The sequence below is a fragment of the Mobula birostris genome, chromosome 6 (genome assembly GCF_030028105.1).
Source record: "Mobula birostris isolate sMobBir1 chromosome 6, sMobBir1.hap1, whole genome shotgun sequence".
NCBI classification, from domain to species: domain Eukaryota; kingdom Metazoa; phylum Chordata; class Chondrichthyes; order Myliobatiformes; family Myliobatidae; genus Mobula; species Mobula birostris.
Window position 1 is genome coordinate 157787239 of NC_092375.1, and position 15185 is coordinate 157802423.

General features: G+C 36.7%; 1 protein-coding gene across 11 annotated transcripts in view; it reads right to left on the bottom strand.

The window, feature by feature from the left end:
* The window catches only part of gulp1a (GULP PTB domain containing engulfment adaptor 1a), a 411215-nt gene that overhangs the window by 18544 nt on the left and 377486 nt on the right, over positions 1-15185 (bottom strand). For all 11 annotated transcript variants that reach the window (XR_011886433.1, XM_072261710.1, XM_072261714.1 and 8 more), the window contains 2 exons: positions 10584-10719; positions 9366-9460 (listed from right to left, as the gene is read on the bottom strand). Coding sequence is in view for 10 of the 11 variants with exons in the window: in XM_072261710.1 (XP_072117811.1) it covers positions 9366-9460; positions 10584-10719 (231 nt within the window). In the remaining variant the exon portion in view is untranslated. The remainder of the gene's footprint in view (positions 1-9365; positions 9461-10583; positions 10720-15185) is intronic.

Here is a 15185-nt window from a genome sequence, read left to right on the forward strand (position 1 = left end):
GAAGGAAAGCTCTGATCTCAAACCGCCGCTGCCTTGTGGCTATACCCACTCATGGAGAATGCTTTGGGAATAAACACCAAGGAAAAATCAGGAGCTGGAGTCCCTAAAGCAGTCCTGTGTTGAGTTCATTGCTGACTGGCAACTCCTTTAATGCCACTGGTGCTAAATGGTATTATTCTCTTGCATTCCTTTGGATTTATCAGCTGCATGGAGAGTGGGGGCCTGTCGCATGGGCAAGAGATTGCTCTCCATTTCGTACTGTCCTGGCTGAAAGTAGACAGTTAGGATACAACATCCATGCTTGACACTGACTAATGGAGTCCTCGTATGTTCTTGAGTGTACTTACCAAACCACATAGGCAGAGAATTCCAATTAGTACTACCCTCAGTGAGAAAATTTCTTTTCATCTCTGTCTTCAACAGCCAAGCTCTTTTTTGGAGAACTCGTCTCCTAACTCCAGACACCCCAGCAATCTCCACATCTACCTTGTCAAATCTCTTAAGAATTTATTAAATTGAGATCACATCTCATAAACTTAAGAGCAAAGCCAATGCCCAGTCTATGTCACTATGGCAGTGAATTTTCCTGTCACCCCTTCAGTCGTGAGAATGCCATTATTTAGATTAAAAAAGGCTAGACCTGCTGCATATATGTACCACATTCCGCATGTGGTCTTATGATACCCTTTTGCAATTGGAGCAATCTGCAATGTCGCAGAGCAATGTGTGGTTAAGTGCCTTGCTCAAGGACACAACATATTGCCTCAGTCGAGGCTCGAACTAGTGACCTTCAGATCACGAGACCGACGCCTTAACCACTTGGCCATGCGCAAACACTTATTACTTATAGAGTCATAGAAAAGTAAGACACCAAAACCATCCCCTCGGCCCATCTAGTCTGTGAGGAACCATTTAAAATGCCTACTCCAATCGATCTGCACTGGTACTATAACCCTTCATTCCCCTACCAGCCATACACCTATTCAAACTTCTCTTAAACATTGAAATTGAGCTCGCATGCACCACCTGACCTGGCAGCTCGTTCCACACTCACACAGCCCTCTGAGTAAAGAAGTTTCTCCTCATGTTCTCCTTAAACTTTTCACCTTTCACCCTTAACCCATGACCTCTAGTTGTAGTCCCACCCATCCTCAGTGGGAAAAGCTTGCTTGTATTTAACCTATCTATACCCTCATCATTTTGTATATCAAATTTCCCCTCAATCTTCTATGTTCCATGGAATAAAGTCCTCACCTATTCTATCTTTCCTTATAGCTCGGGTCCTCCAGTCCCAGCAATATCCCTGTAAATTATCTTTGTACTTCTTGAACCTTATTTACATTGTTCCTTTAGGTAGATGACCAAAACTGTACACAATACTCCTAATTAGGCCTCACCAACATCTGAAACAACTTCATGATAACCTCCCATCTCCTGTACTCAATACTTTGATTTAAAGGCCTATGTGCCAAAAACTTTCTTTATGACCCTATTTGCCTGTGACATCACTTTCAATGAATCATGTTCTTGATGAAACAAAAAGTTCAAAATATATCACTACAAAAAACATCCATCTAATCTTGTGTGTTAACAGGCAGGAACAATTTAACGTGTTTGATTCTACTCAATCTGTTGAAAAGTTTGGGAGGAACAATCAGCAATACCACCCAGTGAAAGAGGATTATTAGTGCAAATAATAATATATCAGAATACATACTGTATGCTTCAATAAAAAATTAATTATTGCCCAAAATATGTTACTGGTGAATTTTGCAAGGTTAAAATGAAATATATTCCTACAGAGAAAATTATTAACATGTTGAAAATAATTCCAGGACAACTGAATAACAGGAGAAATGGCGGGATGTTATAATGTGTTGTTTTTCTAATAAAGAGAACTGATGCAGACTTTGCCACTTTGTTCTGTAGAGGGGATTTTTCCTTGTCATACAAATAATCAAGAACACAAGTAAACATGTAAAAACTTACATCTAACTTAGATATAAATAATCAATAAATCAAACTGCAATATACCAACCATCGCTGACGCTGCTAGGCACATATGGAAAGCAGAAGAAAAGAATAAATAAAATTACAATATAATACAGCACTATCAACCATTTTACATTTCATGATTAAATATTTGTTTTTGAAGAAGTGTCAATTTCAACTTAACACAAAAATTATTATTGTCAGTTTGTAAAGAAGGTATTAGCTACAGAAGAGTACTTTTGACACATTTGGCTTCTGAATCAGTATAAATACGCATAACTTCAAATTTATGTTTGACATCAGTACCTCTTAAATTTGATATTACATGTTCCATTGTTACTTGGCAATGTAATATCCAATAATTTACATGTAAAGACACCCACAAACACTGTGCCTCTGAGCAATTTGCAGCTTGTGACCCCCGTCCTAACCGCATAAAAGAAATATTCATTGAAAACTAAAGTATTTCAAAACTATTTAAACATGTTTCCAAACCATGAATATATTGAATTGTAGTAAATAAACATACAGTTATAGATGTATGGCTGGAGGAACAGCAGAGATTGAAATAACTTTCTAAAAGTTCACAACAGATTAGAAACAGAGGCATTGCTTGGAAAAATGAGCTTTCATTGTAAGGGCAGAATTCGTTTCAAAGGAAGGAACTTGAAGCAAAGATTATAACTTTTAAAAAATTATTACTTAAATGCTCTTACAAAGAAACAGAAAATTATCTTAATTGTAGCATTGCTAATCTTCAAAATTATTTACTATAATCTATTTTGATTCTAGCAAATAATGTTATACAGTATTCTAGCCACAAAAGTTTCACCTGCACGGTAAGCTTTTCACATGTCCTACTTGTATTAAAAAGTATATTTGTGATTACATTTTCTCCCATGCATGGCATTGCACACAAAACAGTTTGGCTGGCACAATTGTAGAGAGAGTATGCCTATAAAGTTTCCCTCCTAATACCCAATTATCTACTTAGTTTAATGGTTCTGTCATGAATCAAACACAAGGACTAATTCCGATGTCTATCACATCTCATTTAAACTCAGAAGCAGAGAACAACGGATTTTCAAAGTCAGGTGACATCAATTTTCACTCTCAGTCATTTGCTGTGTGAGTTCTGAATGGAAGTTCAAAAGTAGATGGGGAAATCACATAATTTAACTGTCAAAAAATAATGTGGCCTGGGAAGGCATTTGTTATGTAATTGGTCATTTGGAGAGATCTGAAAGTTCAGTGATAAACTGGAATGGATGACGGACTTATCGGAATTGAAATAGCTGGATGTGACAATGAGTTCAACAAGCCGATAATCTAAAAGTCACAGTTTTATCACAACATTTTATAAAATATATAAAATACTGAAAATTGCTGATCGATGCAGCCAACAGAGTACCTTACAATTAAATTCAAATTTTAGGGAATTGTTAATATGCACTTTGTTGAAATGCTAAATTTCATCAGTAAAAGGGAGGAAGTAGGTACTAGCAGCAACAAGCTGCAGCAAGGCAGCACATGAAGAGCAAAAAGGGGAGCTCATCTGAACAAGCAAATACAAGTTTCTTGAAGAAGCAGGGCTCATTGAAATTCCAGCACATTCATCTGCACCCCCACCACCATCAGCCCTCCTTTCTCCACCATGCAAACTGCATGAGTTATGTTTCATTTTTCAATGTTTTATAAAAGAGCATGAACAGAAATACATTAATGAAAGAGCAGGAATCATTAATCAACATTTTCATTGCTTGTTGCTCTGAGAAACAATGTTTGAAAAGCTACATGGAAGTTTCTAAGCTTCATAGCATAATTCAATGGTATTTACAGCGTTTGAGGAAGAGTCATTATCCCAGATAATTTCAGCGTTGTCACTAGAATTTCAGTATCTTTCATGCTGATGGGCTAAACTTTATACCATGTAAGCACAGCATGGAATTTGAGAACAAAATGCCATTGAAAGTTAAGAGTCATGTTCAATGCAGGATTCTGCTGAATTTTTCCCCAATTTGGGACAAGTTGCTGAGCAAATATCATCAGCTTTCACAAGAACTATTAAACAAAATCTTTTGAGGTAGCATGGTGTGAATTTAGGCTGGTTAGCATATGGAAAAATTAGGATGAAAAGAGTCATTTCCAGATTGAGGAGCCAAGACCAATGGGGTGTCATGGATGAAGACATCAAGTGCAAGATATTCAAGTCTGCAGATGTTAGAAAGTTAGGTGGCAGTGGGACTGTGAGAAAGATGCAGAGGGACTTCAAGGGATACAGATGGATTAAGTGAAAGGGCAAAAGGAGACAAAAGATATATGGAAAAATGTAAGGTCATTTATTTTGGATGAGAAAATAAAAAGGTAGGTTTTGTGTCAAATAGTGAAAGACTGAAAGGCACTGGTGTTGAAAAGGATTTGGTAGAGTTCACACACAAATCACACTAATATGCAGACTAGGTAAGCAATTAAGAATTCATGACCTTCAAATTATTTAATGCCTTGATGATATGTATGATAGTGTGTACAGGTCAAGTCCTTCCACCCAAGGAAAGACATATTTATGTCTGAGAACATAGTGAAGGTTCAGCATATTAATTCTTAGGATGACAGATTTGTTGCATGCTTAGACATAAAGCAGACTATGTCTGTCATTTTGAGTTTAGAAGAATAATAGAAAATCTTTCTTTTCAAATCTTTTATTATTATCCAAAATTAACACGAGTACATCGAAGTAAGCAACACTTACAATGTCTCAAGAAAAAAATATTACTTTAAAGATTGAAAAAAATTTTGGTGATTAAAAAAACCCCTACTAAGCAAGAAAAGGTGGGGGGGAAAAAACCCATTAGGTGTTCAACTCCGGAGCCATGCGTCATACAAAAAGCTTCTGAAGATAATCTTATTTAAAAAGTACCACACTCTCTGAGCTTCACAGGATATGTGAAGTCGATTTTTCCCTTGACTACTGTGGCTAGATCCATTGATCCCAGCCTCAAAATAAGATGGATGACTGTTCAGGACAGAAATTAAGTAATATTCTGTCAGGCAGAGAATGCAGATTCATTGGAATTCACTACTTGTGATCCCTGATGCCAAGTATAAAATAAACATTTATATTGGACTTTTCAAAACAAAAAGTGCATGGCTATAAATCTTTGAAGTATTAATGAAACTGAGGGATATAAAGTTAATGCTGGAAAGTGGCACTGTGGTAAAAGAACAAACATGATACCATTGTATTAAAATATGCAGTGGTTCTAATGCTTATGAAGAAAGGGAAAAGGAAGTTAGGTGAGGTACTCCAACAGTGCTCTTGGGCACTTTCATAATCAGATTTAGGACTATACTCTCATGATATGCTGACATTTGGTTGTAGTCATGAATGGTAATATGATTTAGTTGAATGGATAGAGATATCAAAAGGACTCCTTCAAAGGCACTTTGGATGAGAAAAAGGAATATAAAACATAATAAGCTTTTCCATTATTTTTGGGGGGGGGAACCCTAGAAGAAATCAAATATTCTTTTATGATTTGTTAATTATAAATATGAATTTAAAAGTTATAGCCATGCACTTGTTGTTTTGAAAAGTCCAATATAAATGTTTATTTTAACGGAAAGTGGGCCTCACCGTAATAAAGTATATTTTGATTGTAGAAACTGAAACAACTCAAAATGCAATTAGATGGCTCATTTTATTTTAAAAAAATCCAGAGATTCCGTGAATCTCTGGACTTTTGTACAAGGACTTTTTGGAGCGATTTTTAATGGGAATGTACAAATCACAGAACTGCAGGATCACAAGCAAAAACTGAATGCTACTTCATGTGTTACTGCAACATGGGAAATGTAGATCTCAAAGAACAAACTTCCTAATGGTGGCAACTATACAATCCAAATGGGGTGGTTCAGGGCAGATTTGCCTTAGAATTGGGAAGGTGATATAACCAGCTATCTCCAATGGCAACTAATGCAAATCCAATTAATTTTAAAATCTTAGACGGGTAGTTTGTGTCTTTACTGTACAGAATGGACTAATATATGGTTAAGTAACAGACCAGATGAGTATTGGAACAGGTTCAGGAGGTCAGTTTGTATAACCCTGTCCCTGAATTGTTTCTTAGTTCTATAAATTGCTTTAGGATCTTTGCTTTACCAGAAGCTTCAAACCAGTCAAGATCTGAAATGGTTGCTTTCCCACTCATGTTCCTAGACAATTAAAGATATTGAGACATTGGGATAATTAAACCATGATGGTCAAGTTCTCCTTTGATGTTCCATCCTTTCACTGGAAAACTATGTAGGAACAAAATTCTAACATGTTTTGGAGCATGAAAACATTTCCAGGGAGAGAGTGGGACCACTCAAGGATAATTAGATTATGAGGACACGCAGTCCTCTTTTATTGTCATTCAGTAATGCATGCATTAAGAAATGATACAATATAAAGGGGTAACATTTGCTTGGATGCAGAAAATCTGAGTTAGGTACTTAATTAGTACTTTGCTTCAGTATTTACCAAAGAAAAGGAAGTAGAGGACCAGGAGATCAGTGCTGAGTATAAGATAGTTAAGGCATTTAGAGATCAAGGAGGAGTAAGTGTTGGGCCTCCTAATGTGTATTAAGGTGGATAAGTCCCCAGGGCCTGACGGTAGAAGGAGGTTATTGAAGGAGGCAAAAGACAAGATTGCTGGGCCCTTGCCCAATATCTTCGTATCCTATCTAGCCACAGGTGAGGTCCTGGAGGACTAGCGAGTGGCTAATGTTGTACGTCTATTTAAGAAGGGATCAAGGGAAAACCTTGAGAACTATAGAACGGTGAGTCTTATGTCAGTTGTAGGGAAGTTGCCAGAGAAAATTTTTAGAGATAGGTTATATGAACATTTGGAAACCCATAACCTGATTAGGGAGAGCCAGCGTGGGTTTGTATGTAGAAGGTTGTGCCTTACAAACTTGATTGAGTTTTTTGACAAGGTGACAAGAGAGATTGATGAGGGTAGGGCAATAATTGTTATCTACATGGATTTTAGTAAGGCATTTGACAATGGGAGGCTAATCCAGAAGATTAAGAAGCATGGGATCTGTGGTGAATTGGCTAATTGGATTCAGGACCAGCTTGTACGTAGAAGACAGAGGATAGTGGATAAAGGAATTTATTTGGGTGGAAGGCCTGTAATTAGTGGAGTTTTGCAGGGATCCGTGCTGGGATCTCTGCTGTTTATGATGTATATAAATGACATGGATGAAAATGTAGATGGGTGGGTTAGTAAATTTGTGGATGATACCAAGATTGATGGAAGTGTGGATATTGTAAAAGATTGGCAGAGACAATATAGATCAATTGCAGATATAGGCTGAAAAATGGTAGTTAGAGATTAATCCAGATAAATGTGAGCTGTTGCGCTTTGGTAGGGCAAATGCAAGGAGACAGTACACTGTTAAAGGCAAGGTCCTTCACAGTCTGGCTGAGCAGAGAGATCATGGGATCCAAGTTAGAGGCTATATGGGTCAATGAGGTGGTTAAGAAAGCTTATAAAATGCTTGCTTTTATCAGTTGAGGCACTGAATTCAAAAGTCAGGAGGTTATGTTGCATCTTAATAAAACTGGTTAGGCCATATCTGGAGTATTCCAATTACAAACAAAAGAAAATCTGCAGATGCTGGAAATCTGCCCAACACACACAAAATTCTCCCCCACCTTCTTGTTCTAACTCCTCCTCTTTTATCTCCAGTCCCAATGAAGGGTTTCGGCCCAAAGCTTCAACTGTACTCTTTTCCCTAGATCATGCCTGTCTTGCTGAGTTCTTCCAGCATTTTGTGTGTGCTGCTCTGGAGTATTGTGTACAGTTCTGGTCACCTCACTATAGGAAGGATGTCGAGGCTTTGGAGAGGGTGCAGAAGAGGTTTACCAGGATGCTGCCTGGTTTAGAGGGCATGTGCTATCACGAGAGGATGGATAAAGTTTGGTTGTTTTCTTCGGAGTGTCGAAGGCTGTGGGGAGATCTGATAGAGGTTAACAAAATTATGAGAGGCAAGGATAGAGTGAACAGAGAGTATCTGTTTTCCAGGGTTGAAATGTTCAATACCATGCATTGAAGGTGAGAGGCGGTAGGGGGATGTGAGAGGTAAATTTTTTTTAGACAGAGAGTCATGGATGCATGGAATGCGCTGCCTGGTATGGTGATACAGACAAATACATTACAGGCTTTTAAGAGACGCTGCACATAGATGCAAAGAAGATGATGGGATATGGACACGGTGTAGGCAGGAGAGATTAGTGTTTGAGTGTTTTTGCTTTGCCTTTTAGCTGCTTTGGCACAAATTTGTGAGCTGAATGTCCTCTCCCTGTGCTATACTCTTCTATGTTCTATGAAAACCATTCCCAGTTCCAGATTTGCACCCAAATCCATGTCAATGCTGGAATGTCATATAGCAAATTTAAATATATTGTACCTCAATTAATGACACTGCTGCAGTGGGCACAAGTGAAAAACTGCCAGATGATTTCCCCAAGGTCTGATTTCTGTGTGTTGAGTGAGCAATTGCTCAATTTTTTTTCTGTGATATTTTGCCACCCAAGTGAATTTCTAGCCAAATGTACTTAAGATGACTTTGCATGAAAATGAGTATTAAAAGCAATATTATAATCTTATTTCCATCTTTATTGTAATTATCTTTATACACTGGGGGTAGAACTATAACTTAGGCCAACAATAAGCGAGTTACTTTTCTCATGCTGCAGTTATTAGTCACTAAGCTATGGATCAGAAAACAACTCTGAGCTTTATATACTTTTTGTTTAAATCTATTTCCAAACTATAGAAAACAGAGGGCTCTGAAAACAACAGAGTACTCATTAAATTTATTAGAGCTGACACTGAAAAGAACACAAGAAGAAAGTGGCTTTTAAAAATGTATCCTGCATAGCCACAAGAACATCTCTTTAGTCAGGTCTAACTCTGCATCCCAAAACTTTAAAATAAGGTTCTGCACCCCAAAATATGTTCTACAATTTGTGATCAGACACACTTGCTAGAAATTCAGAACATAATTTCACTCCTCCTTCTTACCCCCACCGCACCCTTCATATTTTATACTTTAACCTAGCAGTTTCATTTTGCTTTTAATATCCAGCCTGCACTTTTTCAAGCGTGCTGCTCATTGTACTGTGGTGATTCCTCGTTAAATAAATGATATCTGAATTGTTGATTTCTGAAAACTTTTCAAGTATTTATGATTTTGTAATCAGTAGCACCTCACATTTTAACACAGTACAGTGAACAATTTACTTAAAAGTTTTGCCTCCAAATTGAATTTCAGCTTGCAATATCATTGAGAATATGACTAAGAAAAAGCTGCAAATTATTCACCTGCATTTCATCCAGTTTGGACTGAATATCTGGTGGAAAGTCCCCCCCGGCTGATATAAAAGGATCAAATGGCTCAGCACCAAAAATATCTCTTTCTGCAAAGGGTAATGAAGAATGTTTTAGTCTTTGCAAAATCACAAATTGTAATGACCATAAACATAACAATTGCATACTTAAATTACTGCCAACCTTCAAACTGTAATTATCTTGAGATTATTTGCCAATATTAGACCATAAGACACAGGAGCAGAACTATGCGATTTTGGCTTATCAAGTGTGCTTTTCCATTCAATCATGGCTGATTATCTCTCTCAACCTCATTCTCCTGCCTCCTCTCCATAATCTTTGATGCCCTAAATAATCAAGAACCTATTAACTTCTGAATAAAATCTATTTATGTGCAAGCTGCACAAATAAATAACTATTCAAGCATACTTTGGCCAAGCAATGAAAAATAATATTAAACATTCAACTTCAGTAAAACGGAAAGAAACTTAATGATTTTAATACATGAAAACCTAAACAATTTGCACTCAGTGATCACTTTATTAGGTACAGCAATGGAACCGTATGGTCTGCTGCTGCAGCTTTCCCACTTCAAGGTTTAAAGTGGCGAGCATTCAGAGATGCTCTTCTGCACACTACTATTGTAACGCATGGTTAGTTGAGTGACTGTTGCTTTCTTATCAGCTTGAACCAGTCTGGCCATTCTCTTCTAATCCTTCCCATTAACAAGGCATTTTTGGCCACCAATCTGCCGCTCACTCTATGTTTCTTTCCCCCACACCATTCCCTGTAAAATCTAGAGACTGTTGTGTGTGAAAATCCCAGGAGATCAGCAGTTTCTGAGGTACTCAAACCACCCCAAAAAGCACCAACAATCGTTCCATAATCAAAATCACTTTGATCACATCTATTCCCCATTTTGATGTTTGGTATGACCAAGAACTGAACCTCTTGACCACCATTGCATGTCTTAATGCAACTGGTTGATGCAAAATGATTGGCTGATTAGATATTTGCATAACGAGCAGGTACATAGGTGTACCTAATAAATGGTCATGGACTGTATGTTTCAAAGCACAATCTAAAGTATATTTGGCAAGAAACGTGTTCAGCATTGAAAACGCACATACTAACAGTAAAGTAATATAGTATTTAAAATAATTTAAAATGACAAATATCAGAAAGTAGTAAAGCAGCATTTTCACAACTTACTGGTCTCAGAAGATCGAACTGGTAAAGGAGGAGGTTCTGTACCATTACTGGATGGCATTGGTAAAAGAGGCGATGCCGGTGAAAATGGAACCATATCAAATAAGTCTGTACTTGGAGACTGAGGAACCATGACCTTCTAAAATACAAAATAAGCCAGAAATTAGTACAATTATGAGCACTGTAGATTATTTTATCATATAAAGATACAAATAATGTTCAATATTTTAACATTCAAATGAAGCATGCAGTAAGCCTTTGCTAGCAGCACTATGACAACACTCCAATAGAAACTCAAAGTATCTTCTGCAAGGATGAAATAAATATGCACAGAATGAAGTAAAATGCACTGAAGTAATGTGTGGATTCAGAAGTTAAAAGGTACAGGAACTTCCACAAGATTATTTTCAATCTTTCCCTCAGGAATAGTCTGAAGAGATCTAAAAAAGCTCATATTTGTGATCATGAATCCAATTTACACTTATTTTTTTCTAATGTAAAATGAACTCATTACTTTTTGTTCCCTGAAGTAGTGAATCAGTAAGGTTATGGTTAAATAAGGGTGCCAAGACAGAGGGAAGTGCAGAAAATACCGAAAGGCTTAACCAGCTACAGTGAGCTACCTGAATGACAACATGGATCCAAGGAACTGAATTTCTTTTCTTATGAAGAAAATTTAAAAAAAAAATTGAAGGTGGGAATCATTTACAAGCAACTGTTTATAAATAATATTGAAAACCTTAATGGTTTCCCTGAAATAATTCTTAACATGAGAAAAGCTGGGAAAACTTGGGGGAAAAGTAAACCTTTGCGAAATGGTGACTGCACTCAGTATAGTTTGAAAATTACTATAATGTTAGGAAAGATATATTTAATTATATAATTTTGATTTTATATACCTCTAGAACAAGTTCCCCTTTTAGAGAACCTGCAATGTAGACCACACTCAAGCTTTAAGAGGGTGTTGTCTAGGATGCATGGAAACCCTGTTTCAACTCTTACAGGGTGTGTTTAAATGTCAAAAATGTACTTGAACAGAAATTAAGAATACACAAACAACACATACAAAATGCTGGTGGAACGCAGCAGGTCAGACAGCATCCATAGGAAAAAGCACAGTCGACATTTCAGGCCGAAACCCTTTGAGACCCTCGGCCCGAAGCGTCGACTGTGCTTCTTTCTATGGATGCTGCCTCGCCTGCTGCGTTCCACCAGCATTTTTTGCGTGTTGCTTGAATTTCCAACATCTGGAGATTTCCTCGTGTCTGCGTCTTTAAAAATACACAAAGTTTTCTTTTAAAAACTAATCAAGGATTTATCTTCAAATTACTTACTCTTCACCTCTCTGCTTGATATTGTGATTCAGGTATCAAATAGTTCAGAACATTAATACAGTTACTTATTAAGCAGGTAGAAAATTGCCTTTCCTGTCCACTTCGTCCCACATGTCCTGTTTTGCAGTCATTCAATATTTCCTCTCATTTTTTAAAAAATCTACAATTTTACAAGCATGTAGATAGATCTATTTAATTATTTTCATTAAATGACTTGTGGCAGAAAATTATGACCTGATATTCACAAGAAAGCATGTTTAAGATATTTTGACTTCAGCTCTGAACAATATGAATGTCTAACTAAGCTACATATATGTATGTCTTTAAAATAAAATTATTTCGCTAACTGGAAAAACGTTACAAATACAAGTTCTTCATGATAGGTAAAATAATTTAAAGGAAACACCATCTTGTCTCACATTATTTCATGAACTATGTAACTGAAGTTTAGAACAACTATAAAGTAAAATAAAAGCTGATTAACAGTAAGTAAGAAAAATAAAACATGTTAATATATTTGTGTACCTAAATCTTACATTGTGAACACATCTGTAAACACTTGCATAAATTGATGGTCCTTGTTGGGTTACTTAAAGTGAACGATAAAAGACCCAAAACTTGGAGTCAATTGTCATTCATCGAAACTCAGCACTGATATAGATTTCCACTAATGAACCTTTGCAGATTCCCTGCTTAGTGCTTTCCTACTGCAAAAGGACAAGAGCTCGTTATTTTTTGTGCTTAATGCATTTACATCATTGGGTCAAAGTAAGCTCTAAAAACAAAATAACCTAAAGAAATCTGATTATCACAAGACTTGGTTCTGGCCTTTGCAAGTTAACAATAAGTTCACTGGCATTCATAAACTTTCAAAAACATGAATTTCAAACTAAAGAACTAAAGTATTTCAATACTTCCTTACAGGTACTATACATATTTTAAAATATTCATGAAAACTTGATGAAATGAAACCTAAATTATATTCAGTTTTATCCCAAACTGCTTTTTAGACTCTCACTGTCTACATTGGCCTAACTTAGTGCAGGTTCAGAAGGCAAATTACCCTGTGGAATACCTCACAGCTGCAAATTTACTAGCAGAGCTTACCCGTCAAGTTTGTGACATTCTGTTCGCTAATTAATGTTGAAGCAGTACAGGATTCCCAATATTTTCCAACAGCTTCTGGGAACTTATGCTACAGGTCAAGATAAGTTGTGTAAGTACTGTCTGCGGACACTATTCAGTTGGGACATTTGACAATTCTCATGGGTGTTTTAAGATAAAATGAAGCTTATTTTACTGGGACTTAAAACTGATGCTAGCTGTTTGGAGTTTTGTGTCTTGCACTCAAGCCAGTGTGTGGGAGTTTGACCACAAAAAGTAGAGCATGCTTGAACACGTTTGTCATGCAATTGAATGCAAGAATAAAGGCACTACTCGAAATGATTACACCATCGTTCTTCAAAAATTTTGAATGTTGCTCACAAAATACAATTTTGCAAACACTTAATTATAATACCGGCTTTGTATTTGGTTTATCTAAAAAAAACCTTTAAATCATCTAGTTACAGGCAGCAATAAATGGAAGATTGCAATTTAGCACTGTATTTTAAGATTAGACATTTAACCTCTGTGCATTGATGGGTGAACAGGAACGGAAATGGATTTTCCTATACCGAATGTCTAAATTATTCAGTATATTTGTAAGTACATGCACTTACAATGCAATGTCAAAATAAAGCCACAGTACACTCAAAGTAATTAAATAGTTAGAAACCATAAAATAAATCAGTACATTAAAAGTTCTGCATATTTTTCCATGCCATAATACATTTCAAAGGACATGCAAAGCCATTTTTAATGTGTTACTTATTTTGACTAGCAGAAAACATGCTTGTTAAAGTTACATGAGGTCGAAGAATACTCAGTTCATTGGCTGCTTGTTGTGAGCTGCTTTTGGGTGAAGGTGGTGTTAACAGTCCCTCTGTTAAGCTGGAGCCAGAAGGGCTTGTTGGACTAAGTGTAAAAGAGACTATTTCAGGAAATAACATTTTTTCCATGCTATGGGACCAGAACAAGGCTGATGGGCTTTGACACAACTGCAGCTGCTTTCTGGAACTGATGTGCAACAGCTAAGAAGAAAATGACAGAAAAAGAGGGAAAGATTTATTATAAGATAGTAAAACTTTCTTTCTTGTAAATTTTTCATTCTCTATTAGTTTTGTGCTCCAATTAAACATGCATTAATGTAACTCAGTGTATAACTTTAACTGCTTCAATGAGAAATATGTAATATTTCTGCAATATGTACCCTTGATCCATAAATTTGCATTCATTCTTTAATGCAGATTATGCAAATGATGGATGTAAACAATAGTGGAGTTAACTGCTATCACATTTCAGATGGAAAATTTAAGATCTGGTAAATTCAAGGGTTTACTCCTTCTTAATATAATCTTCGGAAAGAATAGGATTGTATATACATTTAGATTTATCATTAACTGTACTAATAAACCAGCCATACAAGATTGTAATGTAGTAAAACGATATACGAGGGGTGATTGATAGGTTCTTGGCCAAAGGTAGGAGTCAATTTTAGAAAACCTGGCACATCTATTTTTCAACATTGTCCTCTCCTACATTTACACACTTAGTCCAGTGGACATGGAGCATACGGATCCTTTCTTTGTAGAAGTCGGCATCTTGGACCTCCAGAAAGTGGTCCACAGCAGGGGTGATTGATAAGTTTGCGGCCTAAGGTAGAAGGAGATGAGTTATTAACTTCAAACTTTCTGCATAATCACTCAAAGAGTGATGTAACGAGAGCTGTATAACTCATCTCCTTCAGGTGGATGTTGTATACTTGGATTGCCAGAAGGGACCGCATAGGAGTTTCATCCATAAGATAAGGGCGGATGAAATTGGGGGTAATGTATTGGAGAACTGATTAACCAGGAGTTGGAATAAACCAGATTAGGAATAAATAGGTGCTTCTCTGATTGGCAGGCAGTGGAGAGCAGAGTGTTACAGGGTCAGTGCTGTACCCGCAACTGTACTATACATTAACAATCTGGAAAAGGGGACCAACTGTAGCATATCTAAGTTTACAGATGGCAGTAAATTGGGGGCAGAGGCCACAGAGAGTCTGCAGGGAGGTATAAACAGATTAAATGAGTGGGCGAGGGTTTGGCAGATGGAGTACAATATGAATCAAACACTTACGCAGGAAAAACTGAATCAGATTATTATGTAAATGGTGAAAAACTAGAGT